The 26146-nt window shown below is 51.9% G+C and overlaps 1 protein-coding gene across 2 annotated transcripts in view; it reads right to left on the minus strand.

Annotated features, from left to right (window-relative positions):
* Window positions 1–17878, minus strand: part of UNC5B (unc-5 netrin receptor B) — a 92635-nt gene extending 74757 nt beyond the window's left edge. Inside the window, exon 1 of one of the 2 annotated variants that reach the window (XM_017548845.2) lies at window positions 17346–17878. In XM_017548845.2, the coding sequence (XP_017404334.1) occupies window positions 17346–17424 (79 nt within the window). In that variant the 5' untranslated portion in view covers window positions 17425–17878. The remainder of the gene's footprint in view (window positions 1–17345) is intronic. The other variant, XM_017548846.2, reaches the window with a different exon arrangement.
* Window positions 17879–26146: the final 8268 nt, after the last annotated feature.

Raw genomic sequence — 26146 nt, forward strand, 5'->3', positions numbered from 1 at the left:
CCCCCACTGTGTTTTTAGGGTGCCTGGCCGAGCCCTCACTCTCTCCAACCCCCACCTCCCCCACTGTGTTTTTAGGGTGCCTGGCAGGAAATGCTTGGAAGAGGCCAGTGGATGTCACGAGGGCACCCTCTGCCCCTCAGGAAATTCTATAGGCTGCTGGGCTAAGGGGACTTCACAATGCACAGCTAAAACTATAGGAACTCTACGGTTCACTAGTCCAACCCCCTCATTTAACAGACGGGGAAACTGAAGCGCAGAGAAAGTGATTTGCCTTGATGTAGCATCTCCACTCTGACAGGGTTAAATGGGACAATGACTTCACCATGGAGGTTGCTTGCTGCTGTCAAGCCCATTGTCTTCACCCCCAGCCCCGCCCCAAATCTGCTGGAAGGGCAGATATGCTGGCTGCTCGCCATATAAACAACCTGTGTGTTCCAGCCATGGTACAAGCCTGTGACATACCCAGGGAGCTTGAGTGGTGGGAAGGTGGGGAACCCCCATTTCCCTGCTTCCCTGCCCCATAATCTTTCTGTGGGCAGAGGTCCTTCCTCCCACACAAGGAAGCCTGTCATAGGCCAGACAGAATGGTGCCAGATAAGGCCAAGGAATTTGGAATTTGGTAGGATCTGGAATTTCCCTTATGGGGAAGGCTGGTCCCAGCTGTCCACTCATGATGAGCATCCAGAGGGAAGCTGTGCCAGGCTCCAAGGATGGGGCGGGAGGCCCACATACCAGGGGCCAGAGGCCTGATGAGGTGCAGAGGGCAGAGAGAAGGTGGCTAGTTGTCTTTGGAACGTCCCTTCCCAGTGAGGCAGCCTAGGTCCCCAGGTCACTTGGTGGACAAGCCATTGAAAGCGATTTCTACCTTGGCCACTGGCCTGCCCTGCTCAGTCTGAGGTCCACCTTTGTGGTGTAGCAAGGAGGGCTAGAGGCCAGGGACTGCCAGTCTTCAACCTGCTTAGCCTTGGCTTTGCTGTGTGTTCAGGGGTCAGCAGCTTCCCTCGCTGAGCCATGAGTGGAGGTGAGATCCTGGCTCCAGAACAGGCCTGTGCCCCTCCTCACTCTGACCAATCGGAGCAAGAGCCCTCAGGTTCCTCCTAATCCCCAGCTGAGTTCCCCTAGAGGAAGCATAGGGGTAAGACAGGGTGTCCCTGAAGGACAATCTAGAATGGTCTACAATGCTTCTTTTCTTTTTTTTTTTTTCAGATGAAGTCGTTCTGTTGCCCAGGCTGGAGTGCAGTGGCACGATCTCGGCTCACTCGCTGCCACCTCCGCTTCCTGGGTTCCAGCCCTTCTCCTGCCTCAGCCTCCTCAGTAGCTGGGATTACAGGCACCTGCCACCACACCCAGCTAATTTTTTTAAAATTATTATTTAGTAGAGATGGGGTTTCATCATGCTGGCCAGGCTGGTCTCGCATTCCTGACCTCAGGCGATCCACCCACCTCAGCCTCCCAAAGTGCTGGGAATACAGGTGTGAGCCACCATGACCAGCCTACAATGCTTCTTTTCTTAATCTTTCTCAGCCGCCAAACCAAGGCAAAAGCAGAGAGGAGGTGATGGGGTGAAAATTCAGATGGTAACCGTGTAGCTCAGGAGGTAGCTCTGTCTCCAGAGCTGTAAAAGGCTCTGTCTGGCCCCAGCTGTAAAAGGGCAGTGAAAACACACACGTCGATGACTTTGCGGGGCTGTTGAGTCAATACAAGGGTGTTTTTGCCTGCAACAGCGCTCTGTGCCTGGGAGCAACCGGCAGGCGATGGCGGGACAGCCAGAGATGGCATGGGGCCGATTCTCACCACCAGCTTTAACTCAAGCCAAGGGATGCAGGGCCCTCGTGCACCCCTTTATAGGGTCCGCCAGACTTCAGCTCCTAAGAATCTCTGAGAACTACACTCTCCACCCCAGAAGCACAACTCCCTAGAAGGAGCCTTGGAAAGGAAGTCCAGGGGAGTGAGAGGGAGACGCCCCAAGGCCCTGGTGAATTTCTGCTTAGCCTGCCCTTCTAGCAGAGATCAGGGCCTCTGGGGGCTCGGCAAGCGCTCTGGTCCACTGGGCCGTGTTGGGAAGGAGGGCGGATGGCTTGATGCACGCTTCCGGCGGCCCCTTTCCCTGGAGAGGCCAGACCCTCAGCAGGCCCTGCCCCACCTTCTGCAAACGCCTCAGGATCCAGAGGCAGGGGCAGAGGAGGACACTGTCAAGTGTGTAATAAACGACTTACTGACTGGTAAGCAGAACTCTCAGGCTTGGAGCAGGATCTTCTGGCAATCATGCCCCGCACCATCCTCCCAGGGTCCCCTCCACCCTCCGGAGGAGCTGAGGTCTGGCTCAGCCTCTTTTCTGGCAGACCAGATGTTCAGCCCCCGGGGCTTGTTGCTCCCCATGCACCCACAAACACCTACTCTCTGACCAATCCTTAAAATGGCAGTGGGGCTGACTGAGGCTGGCTCACTGGCCTGTAGGAAAGGGCAGTTCCGTCCATCAATCAACAGCTCTTTAGGGAGGCCACAATCACGTTGGAGGAGTCTGCATTGGATAAAGCAGCTCCAAGTTCAATTCCCGCACCACCCAGGCACTCCACAGGTAACTTCAGAGCATCCAGCACTCCCTGGGCAGTGAGGATGGTTCGCAGGGGTAAGACCCAGTCCCTGCCTTGGGGAAGGGGTATAGGGTGGGCTCATGGAAGGAGCACTGAATCTGGAGTCCAAAAGCTAGGGTTGAACCTAGAAGAGGCCTGACACTAAAAGCTAGATTAGGCCTAGCCCCGTTCTGTGCTGCTGCTAAGAGCTTCCTCCCAGAGTTATCCCGAAGACTGAGTGAGACAATGCATGCAAAATGGCCAGTGTGGGCACAGAGCAGGCCCAGTAGGTGCCCCTCATATGTTCAAGCCCCCTCCACAACTATATATATATATATATATATATATTATATATATGTGATATATGTATATATAATGTGAGGCCATAGTGTTTGATGTTTTCCCCTCTGATAAATGAGAAATGGTATCTCGTAGTTGTTTTAATATGTGTTTCTCTAATTCCAAGCGAGTCTGTTTGAGGGTCATTGTTCTATCTTACTTTGTGAATTGTCTGTTCCTGTCTTTTTTTCCACCTTTCTGTTAGGGCTTGATATCTAAAAACACTTTATATACTTGATATCTAAAAGCACTTTATAAACTTGATATCTAAAAGCACTTTGTTCCTTGATATTAGATCTAAAAGCACTTTATATACTATAAATATTAGCGCTTTGTCTGTGGCATATGTTATGAATATTTCTCTCAATTTGTCAAATACTGTGTCTTTTGACTTGGTTTAAGGTGTTTTATGTTTTTTTTTGTCAAAAATTTAAAATTTTTTATGTAATAAAACTGACTAGTTTTTTATTTGATTGCTTCTGGATTTTAAGTCATGGTTAGAAAGCCTTTCCCACCCCCAAGGTTAAAAAGGAATTTACTCATGTTTTCATTTAGTAGTTGTATCAGTATTTACATCTAGATCCCAAATCTACTTGGAGTTCAACTCTCTGTATGGTGTGAGGCTTGAATCAAATTTCACCTTTTCCCACATGGCTACCCAGTAGTCTGAGCGCCATCTATTAAGGAGTCTGTCTTTACCCCAGTGACCTGTGATACCACTTTGTTATATACTGTATTTCCATAGACTTTTCAGTCTCATTCTGAACTTACTATTATTGTTGGTCTATTTGCCAATTCACACACCAGTAAGCACACCGTTTCAATTACAGAGGCTTTATAGTATGTTCCACTATCGGTAGGAATAGTTTTACTTCTTCTTTAACCTTTTCTAATGCTTCTAATTGGCTACTCTCATTTAATCACATTGGCTAATACCTCTAGCATAGTGGTGAATACTAGCAGAGGTAAATACTAGCAGGGTATCTATTACTCATCTTATTGAAAGTACCTTTAGTGTTTCCCCATCAAATAAGATACTAGCTTTTAGGACTAGGGTGTGTGTGTGTGTGTGTGTGTGTGTGTGTGTGTGTATTTTTAATTTCAATAGTTTTTGGGGAACAGGTGATATTTGGTTACATGGATAATAAGTTCTTCTGTAGTGGTTTCTGAGATTTTGATGCACCCATCACCTAAGCAGTGTACACTGTACCCGATGCGTAGTCTGTTATCCCTCACCCCCTCCCACCCTTCCCCCATGTCCCTAAAGTCCAACATATCATTCTTACCCCTTTGCATCCTCACAGCTTAGCTCCCGCTTGCAAGTGAAAACATGTGATTTTTAGTTTTCCATTCCTGAGTTACTTCACTTAGAATAATGGTCTCCAGCCAGGTGCAGTGGCTCACACCTGGAATCCCAGCACTGTGGGAGGCCGAGGCGGGAGGATCACTTGAGGTCAGGAGTTCAAGACCATCCTGGCCAACATGGTGAAACCCATCTCTACTAAAAATACAAAAATTAGCCGGGTGTGGTGGCACCCGCCTGTAATCCCAGCTACTTGGGAGGCTGAGGCAGGAGAATCGATTGAACCTGGGAAGCAGAGGTTGCAGTGAGCCAAGATGGCGCCACTGCCCTCCAGCCTGGGCGACAGAGCAAGACTCCATATCAAAAAAATAAAAAATAAAAATAAATAAATAAAAATGCTTATGATCTGATAAGATTTTGGAAAGGGAATATCTCTGCAGGAACTAGCGGGTGGGAAGGAGACTTTATTTGTCCTGGAAGGTTGAGTGGTCCTCCCCACAGGCTCAGCAGAGGAGCGGTGTGTGGGGCTGGCAAGGCGTGGCCAGCCAGGTGTGCTGCCAGCAGGCAGTGTCCACAGGGTGTCCTGGAGTCTGTGTGGCACAGTGGCAAGCAGTCCTCAAGACCCACCATGTCCCCTTCCAACTTTAGCCTCTCTCCGCCTTGGCTTTTATGTCTCAGGCTCTGAACAGTGTGGGAGCAACTCAGAGAGCGAAGACTGGGATGTGGTGGGCTGGGAGGGAACAAAATGCAGAGAAGAAAACTCTAACTCTCTACTCCCTGCTGGGCCTGCCTGCCCCGTTTTCTAAGAATGGGCAGCCGGCCGAGGGATTATGTAACTTCTGGTGGGCACGGCAGATGGTGTGTTGGCTCAGACAGCATCAAACCCGGCACTGACACTAACCTTCTCTGACGTGGCACCCGGGCCTCCTCTGTTCTGGGATGTGGGGTGTGCAACGGGGTCAGGGGATGGGGGCCAAAACTCTTGTCACTGAGCTCAACGGCCGTGGCCAGCCAGGCATGGGAGAAGCCAGGGAAATGGGCATGTGGGCCCTCCCATCTCTGCCCCACAGGCAGTTCTCAGGAGGCACCGCCTAGTCCAGGGCTGCTCTGCAGGCCTCCTGCTGCCTCAGATCAGCGGCCCTGGGGGTTTGGGGAATAGCGTCCAAAGCACCTCTCAGGGTATTTTCTCACTTGGCCCTACCTGGCATTCAGCTTCTTTTATTCCTTTTGCCAAAGAGTAAACTGAGGTTCAAAGAAGGTGGGTGGGATTTGTCTATCACACAGAGACAGATTTGGCCTTAGAGCTGAAGATTCTAGACTCCTAGTCCAGTGCTCCTCCTAAATGGATAACAAGGCAGGCTCTCCGCTTGCTGATAACCCCCAAATGATTGATTACCAAATCAACCCACAGGCCTTCCTGAACTGTACCCACAGTGCTTTATGGCGATGGGCTTTGACGGCTGGAAGGGATCTCAGAAGTCCCTAGGACAACCCCTCTCTACCTTATGTCTAATATGCCTGTGTCAAAAAGGGAGTAAGACAGAAAGAAGGTGGCGGGTTCTGTGGATGTGGGATCCAGCGATCCAAAATCCCGCTGGAAGGTGAGATCCAGTGATTTGTGGATTTCCTTCTGGGTGGAAAGAAAAGAAAACTGACCTTTACTGACCATGTCCATCTCCTTTAATGTCCCCAACAACCAATCGGGGCCCCACTTTATAGTGAGAAGATGCAGGCTCATGAAATTGCAGCTAATGATGGAGCCAGGTTTTCTGATTCCAGGGCAGAACCTCTTCATTTGGACAGAGGAAGCTCAGAGAGAGAAAAGGACTAGCCCGATGTCACAAAGCAAATTAGCGACATGGCTAGGATTAGAATACAGTTTTTTATTTAAAAAAAGAAAAAAAATAATCCAGTTGTCCCAATCCTCAACTTGGAGCTTTTCCTGCTGTTGTGTGTGTGGCGGGGTTGGGGGGGCTTGGGGGGAGGGGGGGCTGGATCAAATCGGCAGCAGGGGTCCCTGTGCCCAGCAGTCTTGGCTTTCCTGGGCTGCCAGGGAGGAATTCCAGATCAGCCTGTGGCAGGGGCCCCGGACAAGTGAGCCCCTAGTTGAGGATGGTTGCTGGGCCAGGCTTGCTGCTTCCTGGGGATGTTTAATCTCCCAAAGATGCCAGTACTGGACATGGTGCCACTGAGGGTCTGGATAAGCCAGACCCTGTGGCCAGAAATACTCTCCTGCACCAAGCCCAGCTCCTACCAAGAATTTGGTAGCAGTTGCTATAGAGGGCTGAGGCCTGGAGTCAGATCTGGCCATGGCCTTTAGATATGCCTACTCAGCCCACACTTGCTCTCAGGCCTCAGAGCCAGTGTCCACGCGGTGGGCATCCTCTTGAGCCGCTAGAAGGCACAATGGAGAGAAGTGATAATGGGCTTGTGGCTACAAGTAGGAAACAAACATTTTAAAGCAGCCTGGACCAGCTGTGCCTTACAAAGGCCACCTTGCAGATGAGTACAAAGTTTACCAGCCCAGCAAGTGTCTGCCAGTCTGCTTTCTCATGTAAAGGGGCCAAGGGCACTTGACTGCAAAACTTGGATAATTCTCTGTGGCTCCACTGGATTTAGTGAACAAATTCCTTCCTACCTAGGGGCTCTGATCACTGAAGAGTTTTCTCTGGCTTCCACCATGCTGGGCACACAATGTTGAAAGAAAGCAAGCAGCAGATAATGCAGGGAGGGAAGCAGGCAGGCAGGAGGGGAAGGCTGGAAGCAAAGACTGAGAATCTTCTAATTCTTCAGTTACTCATCCATAGCAGCAGGTCCACGGGCAGCTGGGACAAAATCACAGCTACCTCTCGTGAGTAGGGCCTGACCGTGAGTTCTCATTCATCCATTCTACAGAGATTTATCCAGTACCTCTGGATGCCAGGAATACACATGAGTGAGCAAAATCAGACTCGGCCTCCCTAGTCACCTAGTGCCATGGCTGCTCTGCCATCACCTAGTCGTTTCAGTCCATCCCACCTGCCCCTGCCAAACCTGTCTCCCCATCCCTGGGGCCCTGGCTTGGTGACAAGGAAAGGGAAAGAATGCAGGCAGGCTGCCCCATCCAACAGACTCCCACCCCACCACAGGTCACTGCTCACTCTGAATCTCACTCTGTCCTGCTGTGTCACAGAATGACTAAAGGTGGGACAGGGATGGGGGAGGGAGCCAGGGACAACTTTCCTGGAATTCTTGATGGAATTTCTTGTGAGTTCTGCATCCTGCATGGGTGTCCAGGTCCCCAGCCAGGCAGGCGGGCGCCTCTGATCGCATTACAGAGCTGCTTTCCTTGGGCTTTGTCTCCTGAAGGCAGTAATGCCTCCAGACGCCGCTTGGGGCTGCTGGGGGTTGCAGGCTCCTGGGTGATCTCAGCAGAAGACTCCCTGGGGATGCCTCTTGGGTCAGAGCAGGCCCAGGTAAGCACCAGGGACCAGAAAAAGCAGCTTCTCTCCTCCTGCCCCTCTCCCTGGCTCTCTGGCCAACCTGGAAACTGCCACTTGCCACTTGGGAACTCTGTCCCCCTGTTCTGCCCAGAGTATTCACAGGGAGAGAATCAGGCTCAGGCCCAGCCGTAGCCCTAGCCAGGGGTCAGCTAGATTGTGGGGTGGAGGAGGGGCAGGAAGAGAAGGGAAGGCAATGGAAATCCACAGAGCACCCACTCTGCCAAGACTGCATATGTGTTAGTTCACGTCACACCAGCACCTGGTGGAGGTGGTAGAACCATGCCTATCTCACGAATGGGGAAGCTGAGGTGCTGACCCAGGTACTTCCAGAAGATTCAAATCCTAATGCCTGGGGCTCCTTCCACGGTGCTAAGAGACCTCAGGCCCTAGAAGTCTTGAGTTGCTAGATGATCAGACATGAGTCAGAAGCTGAATGTAGTAGCATGTGTCTCCTGGGTGGACGTGCCAGACATTCCCAGCCATGCCTTCACGTGCACATCCCCTAGCAGGGTCCTACTCTCCATTTACCCAGTCTCTCATCCTTCAAGGGCCAGTCAAGTGCAAACCTTCCCTCCTCCAGTAAGCCTTTTCTGACCACCCAGGCCACAAGAGATTCTTCCTCTCGACATCAGAGGCATTTCCCTTCATTCCACCCGATACATGGTACCCACATGATGATGATGATCACGACGATGACAGTGATGCTACCGAGCACTTCAGAATGTGCAAAGCACTCTTATGCATAATTTCATTTATCCCCAAATCTAATGAGACTGGTGCTATTAACACTCCCATTTTACAAATGAAGAAACTAAGCTCAGAACTAAGCTCAGAGAGGGTAGGCAACTTGCTCTAAGACACACAGCCAGATGGTTGCACTGTCAGGATTTGAACCCGAGTCATGTGATTGCACAGCCTGCCCTCTAAACACTCGCACAAGACCCCTCCAAAGACACACACATCTTGGCTCATCCTTGAATGGTTCCTCTCTGTTGTATCATCCTAACCCGCCTTGCACCCCAGCATCACAGGCCTGGCACTTGGCCCACGCTTCAAGCAGCAGCACAAAGCCCATCAGTTCTTCAAGAGTCAGGCCCCTGCTTTTTTCGCTTCTGACCACAGATCTCAGCACTTGCTCAGACAGAATGAGTGCGCATGTGCCTCAAGTTTTAGGGTGGGCTGGTGTTCCAATGCCCTACGTGGAGACGGGAGTCCTCATTCTCCAACCCTCAAGATTAGCCTCCCCCTGCGTCTGATAAATGGAGCCATGCATGGCATGGGTCCAGGTCTGCAAAGTCTGTCCCTAACACACTCTCAGCAGGGTGCACTTGAACTTTGGAGTGGGTGACAAGGGTAGGGGACCACGGGCCCCTTCTCACACATGCCCAGGCTGCCTCTGCCAATGGGGCCCTTCTCTACCTCCTGGGCCCTGCTTGGTATCTGGGGTTCTCAGTCTCTGAGGCAGGAGATGCTTATGGAGCAGGAAAAAGGGACCAAAGTCCCAGAGGGTGATTTACGGCTTCAAAAAGAGAGACCCAGGGCCACATAATGTGTGCAAGGGCATTCCAGTCAATATATTGACTTTCTGGAGGGGCCTCTGTAAACACAGTGGTTCTGGGCCTCAGCTACCTCTGTTGCTTTCTAGCTGCTAGGGCCTCTTCAGATAGAACCAGACAAAAACGCCACATCCTTACGCATCATCCTTCCACCTTTGCCCCACTCCAGACTTACAGATAGGGAGGGAGACCAAACAATCAGAACTCAGACAGGGAAAGGCACTTGCCCAAGGTCTTACAGCAAACGAAAGGGAAGAACCAGAGTCTCCTAACTCCTCGGCCAGGAGCGGCTGAGACTCCCGGCCCTGACTTCCCAGCTTTCACTCCCGTAGAGGAAGATGCTGCCGCATCGCTGGGCTCTCTCTGGGGCAGGCTGCATGCCAACAGGCCCTGAGTGCTCACCGGACACCCGGCACTGTGCTAAGGGCCTTACCACACATCAGCTCATGAGGCTCTCAAGGCAATTCTAAGGATGATGTTATTATTACCCCCATTTTACAGGTGAGAAACGGAGGCACAGTCCAGTTAGGTGAGCTGCCAAAGGCCACCAAGTTAGTCAGTGACAATGCTGGGAGGCCATGTTAACCTCTTCAGAGTTCCAGCTGGCCACGCCATGCACTCTTCTGCACCAGAAGCCAAGGCCCCGGGGAGGGGTGTGTGTGGAAACAGAGCAGCTGTGGGTTCCCAGAAGTGGTGATGACAAAGGATCCCCCCACCCCCACCCCTGGCAAATGGCTCACAGAAGTGCTAGGTGGAGGATTCCTTCCTGCCCTTCTTATCCACTTTGTGTTCTCTAGTGGGGACGTGGCAAAACATAGGGAAATGCCTCCCCATGGCCCCACCCCCAACATGATCCCTACCAGTGCTTAGAAAGTATTTTCTGGGCTCATTCCACTTTTGGGAGCCACACAGAGAGATCCAAGAAGAAGAAAGCCTTTTGCCTCCAGGCCTTGCCCCGGTCCTAGCCCACAGAGTCAGAAGCAGCCGAGAGGCTTGTGACCCAGGCACACGCATTCAGTTGAACCTGGGATGCTAGAAGGGGAAATGGGGCCAGAGGGTTGGTTCCTCAAGGATTGGTGCCCACCCCAAGATGGTGAACAGAGCAGAGGCTAACAGGGTCAAATTTCCCAAGAGCAGGGAGAGGTCAGCTGGCACTCCTGCCCACATGCCCAGTTAGCAAGCACCTCCCATCCTCTCTTCAGGACATGCTCTCAGAAGGACCAGAAAAGGACAGAGGCAAGGTCTGGCACTCATCACCCCTCCAGGAAACCCCATGCCTTAGAACCTTGGCGCTGCTCTGCTCTTCCCTGCATATCATCTGTCACCCTCACATGGCATCTGCAACTCTCTGAATGCCACTTAACATTTCTAGAGTTGACATCAGCGTCCTTTACAGATAGCACCTCCTCGAGGGCTGTGGCCACGGCTGCTTAGGAGTTCTGACCTTGTGATGGTTAATACTGAGTGTCAGCTTGATCAGATGGAAGGACACAAAGTACTGATCCTGGGTGTGTCTGTGAGGGTGTTCCCAGAGGAGATTAACATTTGAGTCGGTGGGCTGGGGAAGGCAGGCTCCCCCCTTAATCTGGGTGAGCACAACTGAATCAGCTGCCAGTGAGACTAGAATATAAGCAGGCAGAAAAACGTGAAAAGAGAGATGGGCCTAACCTCCCAGCCTACACCTTTCTCCCATGGTGGATGCTTCCTGCCCTGGAACATCGGACTCCAAGTTCTTGGGTTTTGGAACTCAGACTGGCTCTCCTCGCTCTTCGGCCTGCAGACGGCCTACTGTGGAACCTTGTGATTGTGTGAGTTAATACTTAATAAACTCTCATATATACATATATATATATATGTATCTAATATATGTAATACTTAATAAATTCTCCTTTGTGTATAGATAGATAGAGAGATCTGATAAACTCTGATATATATATATCTGTTCCATTGGTTTTGTCCCTCTAGAGAATCCTGACTAACATAAACCTGGGTCCCAGTCCTGCCTCTTCAGCCTCCTAAGTGAGCTTCCACCTCCTCGGTGGGTTCTTACAAGGACAAAGTGTGGTTGCACATACGAAAGGCTTTGTAAACTGTAAAGCCTGTGGGCCTCCCTGCTCCTGAACAGTCCATCTTATCCTCCAATTAAAGGATGGCAGTCCTTCCTGTGGCCAGCCCTGGGAACACAGGGAAGCGCTTCTGTGACCAAGAAAGTGGTAAGGACAGTGGAGGCCAGCATGTGTGTGGGTGTGTCTGTGGGTGTGTCCTCTTTCAATTGCCACCACGGCGAGTCCCAGGCCCCAGCCATGTCAGCCTGAGATGGGGCTCTCCACTGGGGATGCCGCCCACTCAAGCTCTGCTGGCCCCTTCTCCAGCAAACTCCAGAGACCTCACTCCCCTTGGGGGAGACAGGCTGAAGCATGAGCTGACCCAGTTCAGAGGGCAGATCTCCAAACCACAGCCGTCCCATGCTCTGGGGAAGCTGGAAGCTGACTGAAGGAGACTCCCAGTCTGGGAACCTGGTCTTCCCAGGGGCAGTAGCCCAGGCAGCTGGGCTGGCTTCGGGCCCATCTTGGACAGCCTTCCTCCCTCTGGAATACTAGGATCCACCTTCAAGCAGGCCTGTCCCATCTGACTCAGCAGGGAAAGCTGTCGTCTGCCCTATCAACAGCAGAACCTGGCACTCAGGCCAAACCCTCCTCACAGTGCAGTTTGGCGGCAAAATGAGGTCTCTTTAGTGCTGACAGGCAAATGTCCTGTGTCCCATCCCGAAGAGGAATCCCCAACAGAATACAATGGATGGAGCTTCCCATGCCTGGTGGTGACTCACTGTCCCCACATTACACATACCTATTTATACACAAACACACCACAAGCGTGCCCATATGACATTGCCCACCCCCCACACACCCAAACACACAGCCTATACATCACACATCCTGAGTTACAAAGGCACGCTCCTCAACACACACATCCATCCTCCAGTACACACCCTGTGAACGCCTTGCCCCTGTGCACGCCTTGCCCCCACGCACGCCTAACACCCCAATGCAACACCACACTCACCCTCCCCTCCCACTGCAAACTCCACCTCCGCCCACCTGCTTAATACACATTCTCACCACCCCCACCCCTCCACACACACACACTCCTTAATACATACTCTCACACCCACAAGCCTGCCTTCTCGGAGAAGCGAGCCGAGCCGAGCAGCGCGGCCAACGGGTAAGTTGCAAGCGCCGGGGGCAGCCTGTTCTGGGAGGTGAGAAGGAGGGAGGCACGGCGCACTCACTCGCTAGGCGGTGGCGTTAGAGCTCCCGGGGCTCCAGCGGACCGATTTAGCTCGGCTGGCGAGGGAGGTGGAGATGGGACGCACGGAGTGGGGGTGGGGGGCGCTGGAGAGGGTAGAATCCAGCCCCCCAAGCGGCGGAAATGCTAATCAGGACGCTTAGTTGGAAAGGGTAAATTTGGGCGCTCCCAGCAGCCCAGAGCTTTAGGAGAGAAGGAAGAGGAGACAAAAGGGGTGGGGGTGGGGGTGGGGGAGCAGGGAGGATGCTGATTTATGCCTGCACTTCAGCAAATATTTTCGCTGCCATTAGCGTCGCCGAAGGGGACGCCGCGGGGACCTGTGGCTCAGCGCGCTCCGCCCGGGCTTGTCTGCTCGCGGGGACCCAGCGGCCGCGGCGGCTCCGGGCCGGAGCTCCAATCCAGCGCCACCCAGTAGGGGGACGAGGCCAGCGCCAGGATGCCAGCTTCTCCCAAAAAACTTAAGGGGCGGCTCACCTGACCCAGGCTCAGGGAAATGCTCGGAGCCGGAGGAAATGCTCACGGCGCCCCGGCAGATCGCAGACCCTAAGGGGGCAGGAGGTGGCGCCCCAGCCCCCATCCTCTGGAGCCAACCCAGTGGCTGGGAAGTGCCCATACCCTAGGCCTTCCGGAAAATGCTCTCTCCTTGTATTATTCTAATTACGGTATTTTTAATTTCCTTTGAAAAAATAAGAAACATAAAAGCACAGAACGCAGTTGTTTGGTTTCATTTTGCCTTCACAGCTTTAATGACTCTATTTGTGGAAGCTGTTTAGGAAACTGGTGAGGAGGAGGAGGAGGAGGATGCCAAGAGAAGCACCAGCTCTGGCCTGAGCGCCGCTTTCTCCTCCCTACCCTCTGGGGGCCATCTGCCCAGGCAGCAGTTTCCCTGGGCCCAGGCTCCCACCCCCCAAATCCTAGCCTAAGACCCAGCCCCCTCTACCCTTTCCTGAATGCGGCAGTGGCCTCCAAGCTGTCTCCTTTCCATGCAACCCCAACTCTGAGGGTCAAAAGACCTGCTGCTTGCAGGCCCTGGGGAGGGAGGTTCCCAGCACTGTCCATTCAGAATCACTAACCTTGTTGGAGAGCACTTGGAATGAAAAGGATCCATCTCCCCCCAGCCCATCCCCAAAGTCTTAGGCAGCCCATGGACCCTCCTTAGAAAACCTCTGTGGCTCAGGGAATTCGGGGTAGGAGGCAGACCTCATCTTTAGCCTGACACTCAGGAAAAGAATCATAAGACCTCTGGTCCACAAGAAACTCACCAAAAAAGAGGTGGAGAGGACACTGGCTCCTAATGCTTTGAAATAAAAAGTAGAAACATATTCTGTTCCCAGACTCTACAAATGAGTGCAGAGCTCTAAAATGCTAATGTTTATTTGGCCCTGCAGCCCAAGGGAGCTTGGTTTGTGACCCTCCCTTCCCCAGGTCAGGGCAGTTGCTCAGGAGGCCAATGATGGTCAGGGGAGCCACCTTTGGACACTTGCCTGGTCTCAGAGCTTCACTCCTGACCTTTGGCTCTGCCTTGGTTCCCCTCTCCTGGAACACCTCTTCACCCTCCCAACTCTCAACCTCTTTCCTCTATCCTGCCATGAGCTCCAGTCTAAAGCAGCCATCAAAGCGATTTTCTCTTTAGCTGCCTGCCTTAAGTGATGCCTCAATTTCAGAGTTTCAAGCCCAGACCCATGACGGTGGGTCTCCAGCCCAGGTGGAACAATGGAGCCAGAAGCACTAGACTGAGGTCGTGGGGCCTCAGTTCATGCTACCCCTGAGTCCCAATGTGACCTTGGGCAAGCTGGCCTGTCCCAAAGTGTCAACAGTTCAATAAGTGAATTGGAAAGAGGGGAATCATTTTTATCCTACAGAATTCCCTGTTTGTGGGGGAGGGGAGAGAGGTGGAGGAGAGAGATTACGGGAGAAATTCCTTCCCTGCAGTGGTGCTTTCACTTTAATGAGAAAATCCATTAAGACACTTGATTTTCCATTTGTTTAAGTGAGATGGCTGTTTGCTACAGTGAGTGCAGAGGGAGACGAGGACAGGCCTACACACACACACACACACACACACACACACACACACCCCAAGCAGAGACACTAGAAAACTCTGATTTTAATTGTATCTTAAAAAGAAGTATTATCTTGACACCTCGGCTCCTTCTCAACCATCCCAGCCAGAGGCCATGGAAAGGCTCATTAAAAGCTCCAGGAAGGGCTGAAAGGTGGGCTGGGAGGCGAGTTCCAGGACCAACCAGGGCTTCTGAAGTGGCCTTTTCTGGCTAGTCACTTGCTGACATCACCTTCTAAGGGTCTGGGGTTTTATGGTTCTAGTTTTGATTTCTCCACCATCAGACTTTACAGCTTAAAAAAAATTCTCAGTGCTGTAAAGGGAGCTCATTCCCATATTCACTAGGAATGGTGGGGGTGGGGAAAATGAGAGAGAGGTGCCTGCCACTTGAGGGGAGCTTGGACACACCCAGGAAAGATCCTTCTCTGCAGGGACAGCCTGGCCTGCCACGGTCTGTTATGGGGCTCATGGCAGAGGGGTGGGTGGATGAGAATGGGAGGGAGGGTCTGCTGGGCTTGAGTCAGCCTGGTTATTGGACAGGAGCCCTTCACACAAGTCTTCGATTTGTGGTCAAGTGAAGGCAAGATTTGGAGAAAGCCAACACTCTGGCCTTGGTTTTCCCCGTTGGTGAAATGGGGCTTGTGAAAGATCCACTGGAAAAACCCAAAGAACATTCTGAAAGAATAATGCTCTGTGCCTGTGGCATTAGAGAAAAAAGATTGTGTGGGAGGCAGGGCCATGTTCTCCCTCCTGAAGGCAGGTTTCTAAGGGCCACACATTCTGGGCAATGAGAAGGCTGCAGGCTGACCCCACCAGCTGGCCCATCTCCAGGCTGGTGGGCAGGCAGCTCCTGCCGTGCTAAGTAATGAGCACAATTCCAACACGGCTTCTGCTCGCTGGTGAGAAATCAAAGCCTGGTATTAGAGGCCATTTCTGGCTGAGTACCATTCGTGCCCAAATCCATCAAAGCCTTGGGCCTGGGGTTTCTTCTGGGGAAGGTGGGGGCTGGATGCTTTGTTAAGCAGAAAATGCAGGCCACCCCCAGCCTTCCTGGCCAAGCCCACCCACCCAGAGAACTACAGGCCAACCAGCCTTGTCTTTCTCCTACCACAGCCCCGAATTCCCAGAATCCGAGTACTTATTCCTGATTCCACTGTCCTGCTGGTACAAAAGCAACTTCCCAAGACACAATCCTGCCCCTGTGCCATTGACAGAGACTTCACCCCACTCTCCAACCAGAAACCAACACCCCAATCCAGCACCTCCCACGACTAACTGCACCCTTTAAAACAAGGTTGGACATTCAGCAGCCTGCCTTCCCCTGTCCCCATCATTACCTTCCAACTTCAAAACACTGCTTTAAATACCAGAGTCTGCCCAAATCATAATTAACTTGGATCAAATGATTGAGTGTTGTAACTCAGGACTTGCACAGGACTTGCATCCCCCTCCCCCCCCAAAAAAAGTGGGGAATGTGCTAAAGCCAAGCCTTCACTCCTGGCCGTGGGAATAGTTAATTCCCGGGTGAGGAATCTTTGGCTATGGGGGGGGGGGGGCGGCGGGGAGGGCGGATAGCAACTTCGAAGCAGGAGGTAGGATGGCTGAGGGCTACGTCAACTCGTCCACTTTCTGCTCCAGTTCTCCTGCTCCATTCTCAGCCTCAACTCAGAGAGGACTCCGCGCAGGAGGCCCCTTTCCCACCTGGCTCCGGAGCCAAGGTGCCCGGTGGCCGTGGCCAGCCCACCTGCTGGGGTTCGGGTACCAGAGGCTGGCTCCAGTCAGTCCACAGGCTCCGGAGGGAGATGCAGCCCGGCCAGCGAAGCCCGCCCGGTCCAGCTACAGGACGAGCGAGAAACGTATCAATCCACAGCGAGAGAGGCGGGTCAGGGACTTTATATCAGGAGCCCACCAGTCCGCGGAAGTCATCTTGGTGGGTCCGGAGCGGTCGCTGTACCGAGGAAAACGCACCTAGTCTGTTCCCCGGACAGCAAGAATGTCAGTGACCCATTTAAAAGGAAACTCGGCAGGATCGCTAAGAACTCCCGCCCGCATCCAACACACACACACACACACACACACACACACACACCCCGACACTCGGGGAAAAAAAACAATCCTTCCAGACCTGCGGGCCCCGCGATCTCGTGCAAGCTGTGTGTGCAGGACTTAGCCCTCTCCGCTTCAGGAGCCCTGGAAGCCGGCCTTCCCCGGCTGCCGGAGCGCTTCCTGTGCTCCGCAGGTCTTTCGCTCTCTCCCTCTGGTCTGCAGATTCCTGTCCCTGTAGCGTGTAAGAGCCTAGGCGAGCCGGGACCAGACTAGGAAGTTACCGGCGTACGGCAGCGAGCGCACACCTTGCTTATGTAGCCACAGTTCTTTTTCCGCGCAGACGCCAGGCGCGCGGGGAGCCGGGGGGACCCCAAGAGGCAGATCCTCCAGGATACTCAGACCCTGACTCCGACACCCCTTCCAAGGAGAAGAAGGGATCCCTTTCAGGAGCAAGCAGAGAGATTTCAGCTTCCTGTGAACCCCTTTCCTGCGCCCCCCTACTGTGATGTGGATGCGCCATCGCCCACTTTGGGAGGCAGTAAAATCTACATTCTAACTTGGGCTCCCTTGCCGCTTTCCCTGCGCGCATCCGTGCGGCGAAAGACCACCTCAATTTCAGGGCAGAGTAAGGCGCAAAGGTCCCCTAGCCCCGCGCCCCCAGGCCTGATCACTTCTTACCTGCTTGGCTCAGCCTCGGGTCCCAGCAGAGCAGCAGTGCCAGCAGCAGCGCGCCCCGAGCTCCGCTCCGGGCCCACATGCTCCCGCGGCCCGGTTCGGGCGCCTCTCCCCAAGGGCTGTCTCCCTGGCCCCAGCCTCGCCGCCGCCGCCGCCTCCGCCGCCGCCGCCTCCTCCTCGCCGTCCTCCCCGGCGCCCGGCCGCGCCAGCCCGTGCCTTCCGTGGGGGCAGCGGCAGCCACGCTGCGCGGAGGGCCGCCTGGCACTCGGAGCGCGATGGGTGCCTGGCGCCGGCTCTCGAGCCACGCTCCGGCGCGCCCCTCCGGCTCCTGGTCTCCGAGCGCTCGCCGGGCTCCGGCGCTCAGGCTCCGAAGTTGCGCGACTGCTCAGTGGCGCTCGCAGCGGCTGTGCCGCGCCGTCCCAGCCCCTGTGCTAGCCTCTCCGAGCCCCGCCGCCGCCCGCGGCTCCGGCGCCCTCGCCGGCCCCAGCCGCCTGCCACAGGGCTGAGCGCCTCCGCTCGCTTGCCGGAGTGAGTTCGCCCGCCGAGGGGCACCGCGCGGCCGGGGCGGGGCCTGGGCAGCAGAGGGCGGAGCCAGTAGGGAGACCTTGAGGGGGGACGCGACGGCCATCTGGGCGGGGCGGAGTTGGGGGACTCCTGGGGAGGGTCCTCGCGAGAAGCTGGGCCCAGTGCTTTGAAAAACCCGGCCGCTGGAGAACGGCTGGACGTGGAGTCGGCCCAATTTTCGCTCCCCCAAATGAAGGAAAGGTGCCTCTGCTCCTTCGTTTGGCTTGGCCAAGTCAGCTTTCTCCTCTGATTGAACGTAGGACTCTCACTTTTGGCTTCCCTGTCTGTAGTATGCGCTCTGTCTTCCACAAGTGGGGGTCTTTCCAAAAAAGACTCCCCAAATGAGAACACTCAAGTCATGGTTACGCGGGGGCTTACAGCGATATGAAGCTGGGCATAGGTTAGGATCATCCTGGCTGACTCTACTTGTCTGTATGATCTCCGGCAAGACTGTTAACCACACCCCTGGAAACCCCTCCAGCACTCTGATCCTGGGTTGTTGTAAGACAGCCTCCTACGTGACTGTGGGACAGCCATTTTTGGCTCAGTGTAAACTTGGGACTCTGACCCTTAATTACGGTGTGACCTTGAACAAGTTACTTAACCATTCTGATGCTCCCTTCACCATCATCTGTAAAATGGAGGGAAAGAATAACTATTTCATAAGGGGGCATATAATTAAATTTAAAAAATCATGTGAAAACTGCAGCGCAAGTGTCAATAATCTCTTTTTCGAAGATTCTCCCCTCCCAGCCAGTCTGATTCGGGGGTGGCCCACCACCCAAGGGTGGGCCAAGGAATACGTGGGGACAGGTGAGGTTTGAAGGATGGGCAGTTCTTGGGATTGAAACCCAGAGAGGTCAGAATGAGCGGATCTCAATTAACTCTCGCAACCCTCTGAAGTAAGCACCATTTACATCCCGTTTTACAGTTGAAGGACCTGAGGCACAGAGTTGTAAAGCCACCTGCCCAAGATCACAGTGCTTTGAGTGAATGAGTGACTGAGCAAAGGGGACAGGGAGATGAGACTGGAAGGAAACCCTCTGAATGGGATAGCCTCGCTGGAACACCTTCCCTGGGTCTGGATTGGGCTGTGTGAAGGGGCCTATCCCCGTTATTTCCCCAGAGGTGAGGTAAAGGCAGGACTACCCAGCACCCTCTCCACACACACTCCTCTCACAAGCCGGGGTCCGGAGCATCTGGGGGAGGTCGTGCATGCAGTGGTGCCATCTCCCCAACGCTCTCTGACTGGGCACCCAGCATCAGGAGGATGGCAATGGGTGGGGACTGGGACTCCCTGGAGAAGGACTTCAGTCCATTGAGAAAGGCTGCTTCGGGCAAAGGTAGGTTGTTTAGCTTGGCCTCCGACAGCCCAGGCAAGGGCAATGGATGAGAGAGTCAACAGCTCAGCACACCCAAACAGCTCCACCCTTACAGACTGCAAACACACACACACACACACCCCCATACACACCTGCAAAGGTACACACACACAAACATACAACAAAGACACACAGGTGCAAAAGGACTCTCCCAGAAACATCACACCTACAAATAGGCACCCCACTCCAGAGACACCCACATACCAAAGATGTATGCCTAAAAAAAGCAAACACAGAGACAAACACAACTAAAAACACGAATAGGCAGATGACTCCCAAGACAAATAGATATCTGGATCCTTAACTACCGCCAGGAAACACATACAGGCACGCCTGTACCAAGACCCACACCTGACTGTCATCCCCCGGATGCAGTCACAAGGTCAAGGTTGTGCTCATGCTGGAGAGCCCAGCAGGACCTCTGCAGAGGTGGGGAAGCAGGCAGAGACCGAAGCATGTTCTCTCTCCCCCGGACCTTCCTTCTGTCTCTCTCCTTCAGGCCAGTGGGGTATCGGAGATTTTTCTAAAAAGTTCCAGTCCTTGGAACTTTGCTGTTTAGGTGGTAAAGTGTACCCAGCAGGCCTTTCTAGTCCAAGAATCAGGTTTCTTGGCTTTGTGTAATTCCTGGCTGGAAAGAAGGGGGACTAGGAATGGGGGACAACCAAAAGGAGGGCATTGACCCTCTCCTGCCAGTCCCTGCCCCACATCCTTGCTCAGCCTAATCATTCTCTCAATTCTTGAAAGATGCTTATGGGAGAACCTGGGCCCTGCTCTCCCTCCAGGACTCCAGCATCAGGGTAGGGGACTTTGCAAGTTAGGAATCTCTTTCTAACTACTCTGTGCCCCTACTCCTGTACCAATTCTCTGACCCTTCTCCAGCCACCTACAGCTGAGTGGTTGCAGATGTGGTTCCTCTCCAGCCCTGGCATCTCAAGAGTGCAGGCTCTCAGCTGAGGCCAGGGAAGGGGCTTCAGAGAGGGTCAGACTGTCCAGAGCCATGCCTTTCCCCAGGATGGGTGAAAAATGGGCAGGGTCCCCACCCCTGAGATGACACATTGGGGTAGCAGGATTAAGATTTGCCTGGGTGTTCCCAAACCCAGTGCCATGGGCCTCACAGCAAAGGCGTTCTGCTGCGAGTTAAGCACGAGGCCTACGCAGTAAGCTGCTTAGAGTCAGGAGTCCTGTGTTCCCTTTCCCCACGGCTTATCTAGCACTTAAGACAGTTTCCTGCACAGCAGGGATGCAAGCAACCTTGGTTTGAGTGGGAACGTTAAGAAGGCTAAGGGAAAAGGGGTTGATGGTCAGAGGGCCTACAGACTTGCTGTGGGAGCTCCACTCTCCCCTCGCTTCCATTTCCTGGGGTCTGGGGGTTCTGAGGCTGGAAGTGGGGCAGGCTTTATGGCATAGATCTGCTTTGAAATCAGTCCCAGAGCCAGTTCTGATCCTTAGTGGGGACTGCAGATGCTTCCACCGTCTACCCTCCCTTCTCTCAAACCACAGGACAGTGTAGGAAAAGCAGTTCTGGATCCGGATGGATGCGGCCCTAGCCCTGGGGGCTGCTGCTACCTGCTGGGGGATCTTAGACCAGTCACTGAACCTTTCCAAGCGTTCGCTTCCTCAGTTGTAAAATGGGAATAATGACTACCTCACAGGATTAAAAATAATAAGGCCAATAATCTGGCTGTATAAAAATTGCCTATTTGATAACAATTACTATTTAAAAGCAGCTGTAGAGGCTCCCTGCAGGAGTGGCTGGCGGCTTGGGGTTGACGCCTCCCGCTCCTCCGGGACCGTGTGCGCGAAGCTGCCACCAGGCGGCGCGCTGCCGCTTACGCCTCCCCGTGGCCGCTGCTCTCCCGCCTCAGACGCTGGAGAATTGTCCTGGTCCCACCCCGCCTGAGGCCGCCCCGAAAGGGTCCTTGCCCCGGGTTGTCAGGGGAGAGGGCTCTCAGACGACTCCGCTTGCAGGATCTTGAGTGGGAAGGCTTGGGAATGAGTTCACGATGCCTCCCCTGAGTCATTCGGTCCAGAAGGGACCCCCAAAACCTGGACCCTGGAGAAGACAAGCACCTAAGGCTGAAGTCCTTAACGCTTGCTTTACCATCTCTTTGTAATAAGCTATCAGAGCTGGCCGGGCGCGGTGGCTCACGCCTGTAATCCCAGCACTTTGGGAGGCTGAGGCGGGTGGATCACGAGGTCAAGAGATCGAGACCATCCTGGTCAGCACGGTGAAACCCCGTCTCTACTAAAAATACAAAAATTAGCTGGGCATGGTGGCGCACGCCTGTAGTCCCAGCTACTCGGAGGCTGAAACAGGAGAATGGCTTGAACCCAGGAGGCGGAGGTTGCGGTGAGCCAAGATCGCGCCATTGCACTCCAGCCTGGGTAACAAGAGCGAAACTCCGTCTAAAAACAAACAAACAAACTATAAGAGCTAAGGTTGAGTGCTTACTATGTGGCAGGTACTATCCTAAATCTCTTCAGTCTGGCGCGTTGGCTCATGCCTGTAATCCCAGCATTTTGGGAGGTAGAGGCAGGTAGATCACTTGAGGTCAGCAGTTCAAGACCAGCCTGGTCAACATGGTGAAACACCATCTCTACTAGCAATACAAAAATTAGCCAGGCGTGGTATTGCCCTCTGTAATCCCAGCTGCTTGGGAGGCTGAGGCATGAGAATCGCTTGAACCCAGAAGGCAGAGGTTGCAGTGAGCCGAGATTGTGCCATTCCACTCCAGCCTGAGCAACAGAGCAATACTGTCTCAAAAAAAAAAAAAAAAAAGTACGGTTTTGAACATTTTAAAGTGCACAATCCAGTGGTTTTTAGTATATTCCCAGTGTTGTGCAGCCATCACTGTTCTGGAAAGTCCTACCCGACAAGAAACCCAAGCGGCACTCAGGGCATCAGAGGAACACACTTTAATACGCTGGCAGCCCAGAAGGGTTTGCACCCAAAAGTCTGGATCTGGCTAAGAAAAGTACACGGTTTTTATAGGTGAAGGGGCAGGGGAAGTAACTCAGGACTTTATACAACGCAGTAGGTTTTAGGCAGCGAGGCAGTTTCTCTTAAGGTTTTCCAGTTAGTAAGCAGTAAGCTGTACAGAAGCAGAAAGAGGCAGTTACTAACAAAAATAGGGACAGTTTCAAAAATAGGGATGGTTGCTGACAACGTTGTGAGAGCCCCCGGCAAGCCTCTGGTGCAAGCCCCACAGTCCAAAGGCTGAAGAACTTGGAGTCTGATGTCCGAAGGCAGGAGGAGTGGAGGGAAGCATCCAGCACAGGGAAAAAAGAAAAAAGCTGGAAGACTCAGCAAGCAAGGTTAGCCCACCCTCTTCCTCCTGCTCCGTTTTGGCCGAAACGGCAGCTGATTGGACGGTGCTCACCCACATTGAGGGTGGGTCTTCCTCTCCCAGTCCACTGACTCAAATGTTAGTCTCCTCTGGCAACACCCTCACAGACGCCCCCAGAAACAATCCTATACCCGTCATCTAGGCATCCTCAATCCAATCAAGCTGGTACCTAATATAACCATCACACCAGACGTCTGTAGGAAGCCAGACACCCTGCCAAGAGCTCCACCTGAGTTAGCTCCTTCAGTCTCCTTGATTACCCCTGAGGACATGCTATGATTTTCCCCATTAAAAAATGGTTATCATTGCTGGTATCTTTTAAGCAGGACTTGAAGCCGTCAGTACGTACAGAAGTCCCCCTACCCTTATCTGAGCTTTCACTTTCCATGGTTTCGGTTATCCACAGTAGACTGAAGGGCAAAAATATGAAATGCAAAATTCCAAAACCAAAACAATTCTTAAGTCTCAAATTCAGCGACTTCGAGTGAGGAAATTACCCCTTTGTCCATCCCTTTAAAAAAATGGCAAAACAGACTGGGTTTCCCTGCTTGGCTAGAAACTGAGGCTAGAGCCAAACCTAGGCAGGTGGCTTCTAAGTCTATGTGTCTAACAAGCCCGAATCCCATGTGTGTTGTTCTTTTATCTTAATGACATGACTTCCCACCGATCATCTCAGTCGTTCCTAGAGATTGGTGTTAATCATGGCCCATGACAATGGAAACCACAGTTCCAAAAGGGAGAATGACTTCTTGAAGGTCTGCTGGTAAGTATTGACCCTGAGCTTTTAAACACACATTCTTATGACTAGTCCACAGTACCAGCCTTTTCTAGGTTCTGCCTGGACTTATGGATGGGGAGTTATCTGTGTAGGGGGATGAGGAAGGGGAGAGGCTACACATAGTCTAACAGGACTTAAAATAACAAGATAGTCCTATTACACTTTCTCATTCACTATTGTTTTAAACATTCCAATTTAAATGTATTCAGGTAAGCATCAAATTACTTCGTCTAACAAAAACATCAGGCCACTTCAGATTTGTCTTAAAACTACAATGATACAGCTTTTGACGTATAAAAATGTCTTTTGTCATTTAAAATATGTTCAATTTCATCATTGTTCCTGGGATACTTCCAGTATTGTTCATGTGTCAGGGACCATTAATCAAATTAAACACAATATGTATATTATCCAGAGAGTACAAGATAAAGTAAATAATTCACTCAATGGGATTAATATGTAAATCAGCTTTATTTACAAAACACTCTCGAGAATTATAATACTGTAAAGCTTTCGTTTAGGCAGAACTATAATCACTGAAGGTATAGCACTTCCTTGAACTAAAAATGAGAGATAATTAAAAATGAATTTGGAAGAGAGACAAAATCCCCATGTTTCCTGTTGTGGTTCTGGATTTTTGGTGGCAGGTTCTTTTGAAAGCTGAGTCAGCACTGAAAATAATTCACTATTACTTTCAGGATAAAGGCCAAAGAAATCTTCCAGTAGAAAGTATGCTGAAGGTGATTCACAGATGCTTTCTGGAAAACCAGGATGAAGAAGAGGTCCCTGTGCTGTGAACTGTCCTCTTGGACACATCGGCTGTAAAGATCTTTACTGAAGGAAGAGGCAGAGGAAAGAAACCCTGTAGCAAAGTGGAGTGTGTGCGTGTGTGGGAGGAGAGATAGGTGAAAAACTCTCTTCTGTGGACTTCTGACTCCTTGGTGAATGGCCGTATGGGGAGTGCCCCTTGTCAGATATCCTATCCTTCTTGAAATGTCAGCAGCCAACCACCTGGTTTGGAATATTAATATTTACATTTCTCTTTGTTCAACTCTTTTGTTATCAAACCAATTTCTCCTGAACTAAAAGTTGGGTCTGGTTAGCTTTTCATTAGTTGCTTCTAGATCTGCTGTTCCTGATCAGCCTTCCTCATTGCTGGCATAAGCAGGACTCAAAGCTGTCAGGATGTGCGGAAGTCCCTCCTTATCCAAGGTTTCACGTACCCACAGTCAGCTGAAGTCTAACAATATTAAATAGAAAATTTCAGAAACAATTCCTGTCTTTATTTTTTTTTATTGTTATTATTTTTTTAGATAGGTCTCTCTCTGTCACCCAGGCTGGAATGCAGTTGCACGAACAAGGCTTGCTGTAGCCTTGACTTCCTGGGCTCATCCTCCTGTCCCTGCTAAGCCTCCTGAATAGCTGGGACCACTGGCACATGCCACCACACCTGGCAATTTTCTTATTTTTTGTAGTGATATCGTTTCGCTATGTTGTCCAAGCTGGTCTTGAATTCCTGGGCTCAAGCAATGCTCCTGCCTCAGCCTCCCACAGTGCTGGGATTACAGGCATGAGCCACTGCATTTGGCTTTCAAAAGCCTTAAATTGTGTGACTTTCTGAGGAGAGTGATAAAATTTCTCACCATCCCACTCTGTCTCACCTGGGACATGACTCATCCCTTTGCCCCATGTATGGATGGACACGGTCTACCTTACCTGCCTGTGAGTAACTTAGTAGCTATCCCTCTTATCAGATCCACTGTGGTGGTATCTTAGTGCTTGTCTTTGAGTAACTCTTATTTGATATAATAATGGCCCCAAAACACAAGATAGCAATGTTGGCTTATTGGTATAATTGCTCTATTTTATTATTCATTATTGTTTTTAATCTCTTACTATGCCTAATTTTTAAATAAGTTAAACTTTGTCATAGGTGTTTATGTATAGGAAAAAACAGTATATAATAGGGTTTGGGACTATCCGAGGTTTCAGGCATCCACCGGGGTCTAGGAATGTAGACCTTCAGGGTAAATACCATATGTGTTTGCAGAGATACGAGATACGAGTTCTCCCTTTTTTCTTTTCTTCTTTTTTTGTTTTTTGTTTTTTGTTTTTTGAGACAGTCTCGCTCTGTTGCCAGGCTGGAGTGCAGTGGCGCAATCTCGGCACACTGCAACATCTGCCTCCCATGTTCAAGTGATTCTCCTGCCTCAGCCTCCCAAGTAGCTGAGAGTACAGGCATGAGCTACCACGCCCAGCTAATTTTTGTAATTTTAGTAGAGATGGGGTTTCACCATGTTGGCCAGGATGGTCTCGATCTCTTGACCTTGTGATCCACCTGCCTCAGCATCCCAAAGTGCTGGGATTACAGGCATAAGCCACCGCGCCCGGCCTGAATTCTCTCTTAATATGGTGAAATTTTCAAGATTTTACCTTTTCTTTCAATTAATTTTGTAGGGTAAGTTATTTTTAAACAAGTGACAACTTCTGCTCCAAATTGAGAAGGCTGTGAAAAATTCAGTGATTGCTGCCTGGAACATGATCACCCAAGGACATGTAGGAAACAGGACTGAGACTGATGCTGGCTGGGGAGTGTGGCCTGTTGGAATGAGGGGAACCCAGTGGTGGAGAAGGCCAAGGACAGGAAAGTTAAAGAACCAGCATACCCATGTTCCTGCTCTGTGCTTCCTCTCCTTTTTAAAAAACGTTGATTCAGGTGTGATTTACATACAA

Source organism: Cebus imitator, unplaced genomic scaffold (genome assembly GCF_001604975.1).
Source record: "Cebus imitator isolate Cc_AM_T3 unplaced genomic scaffold, Cebus_imitator-1.0 Scaffold215, whole genome shotgun sequence".
Lineage (NCBI taxonomy): Eukaryota > Metazoa > Chordata > Mammalia > Primates > Cebidae > Cebus > Cebus imitator.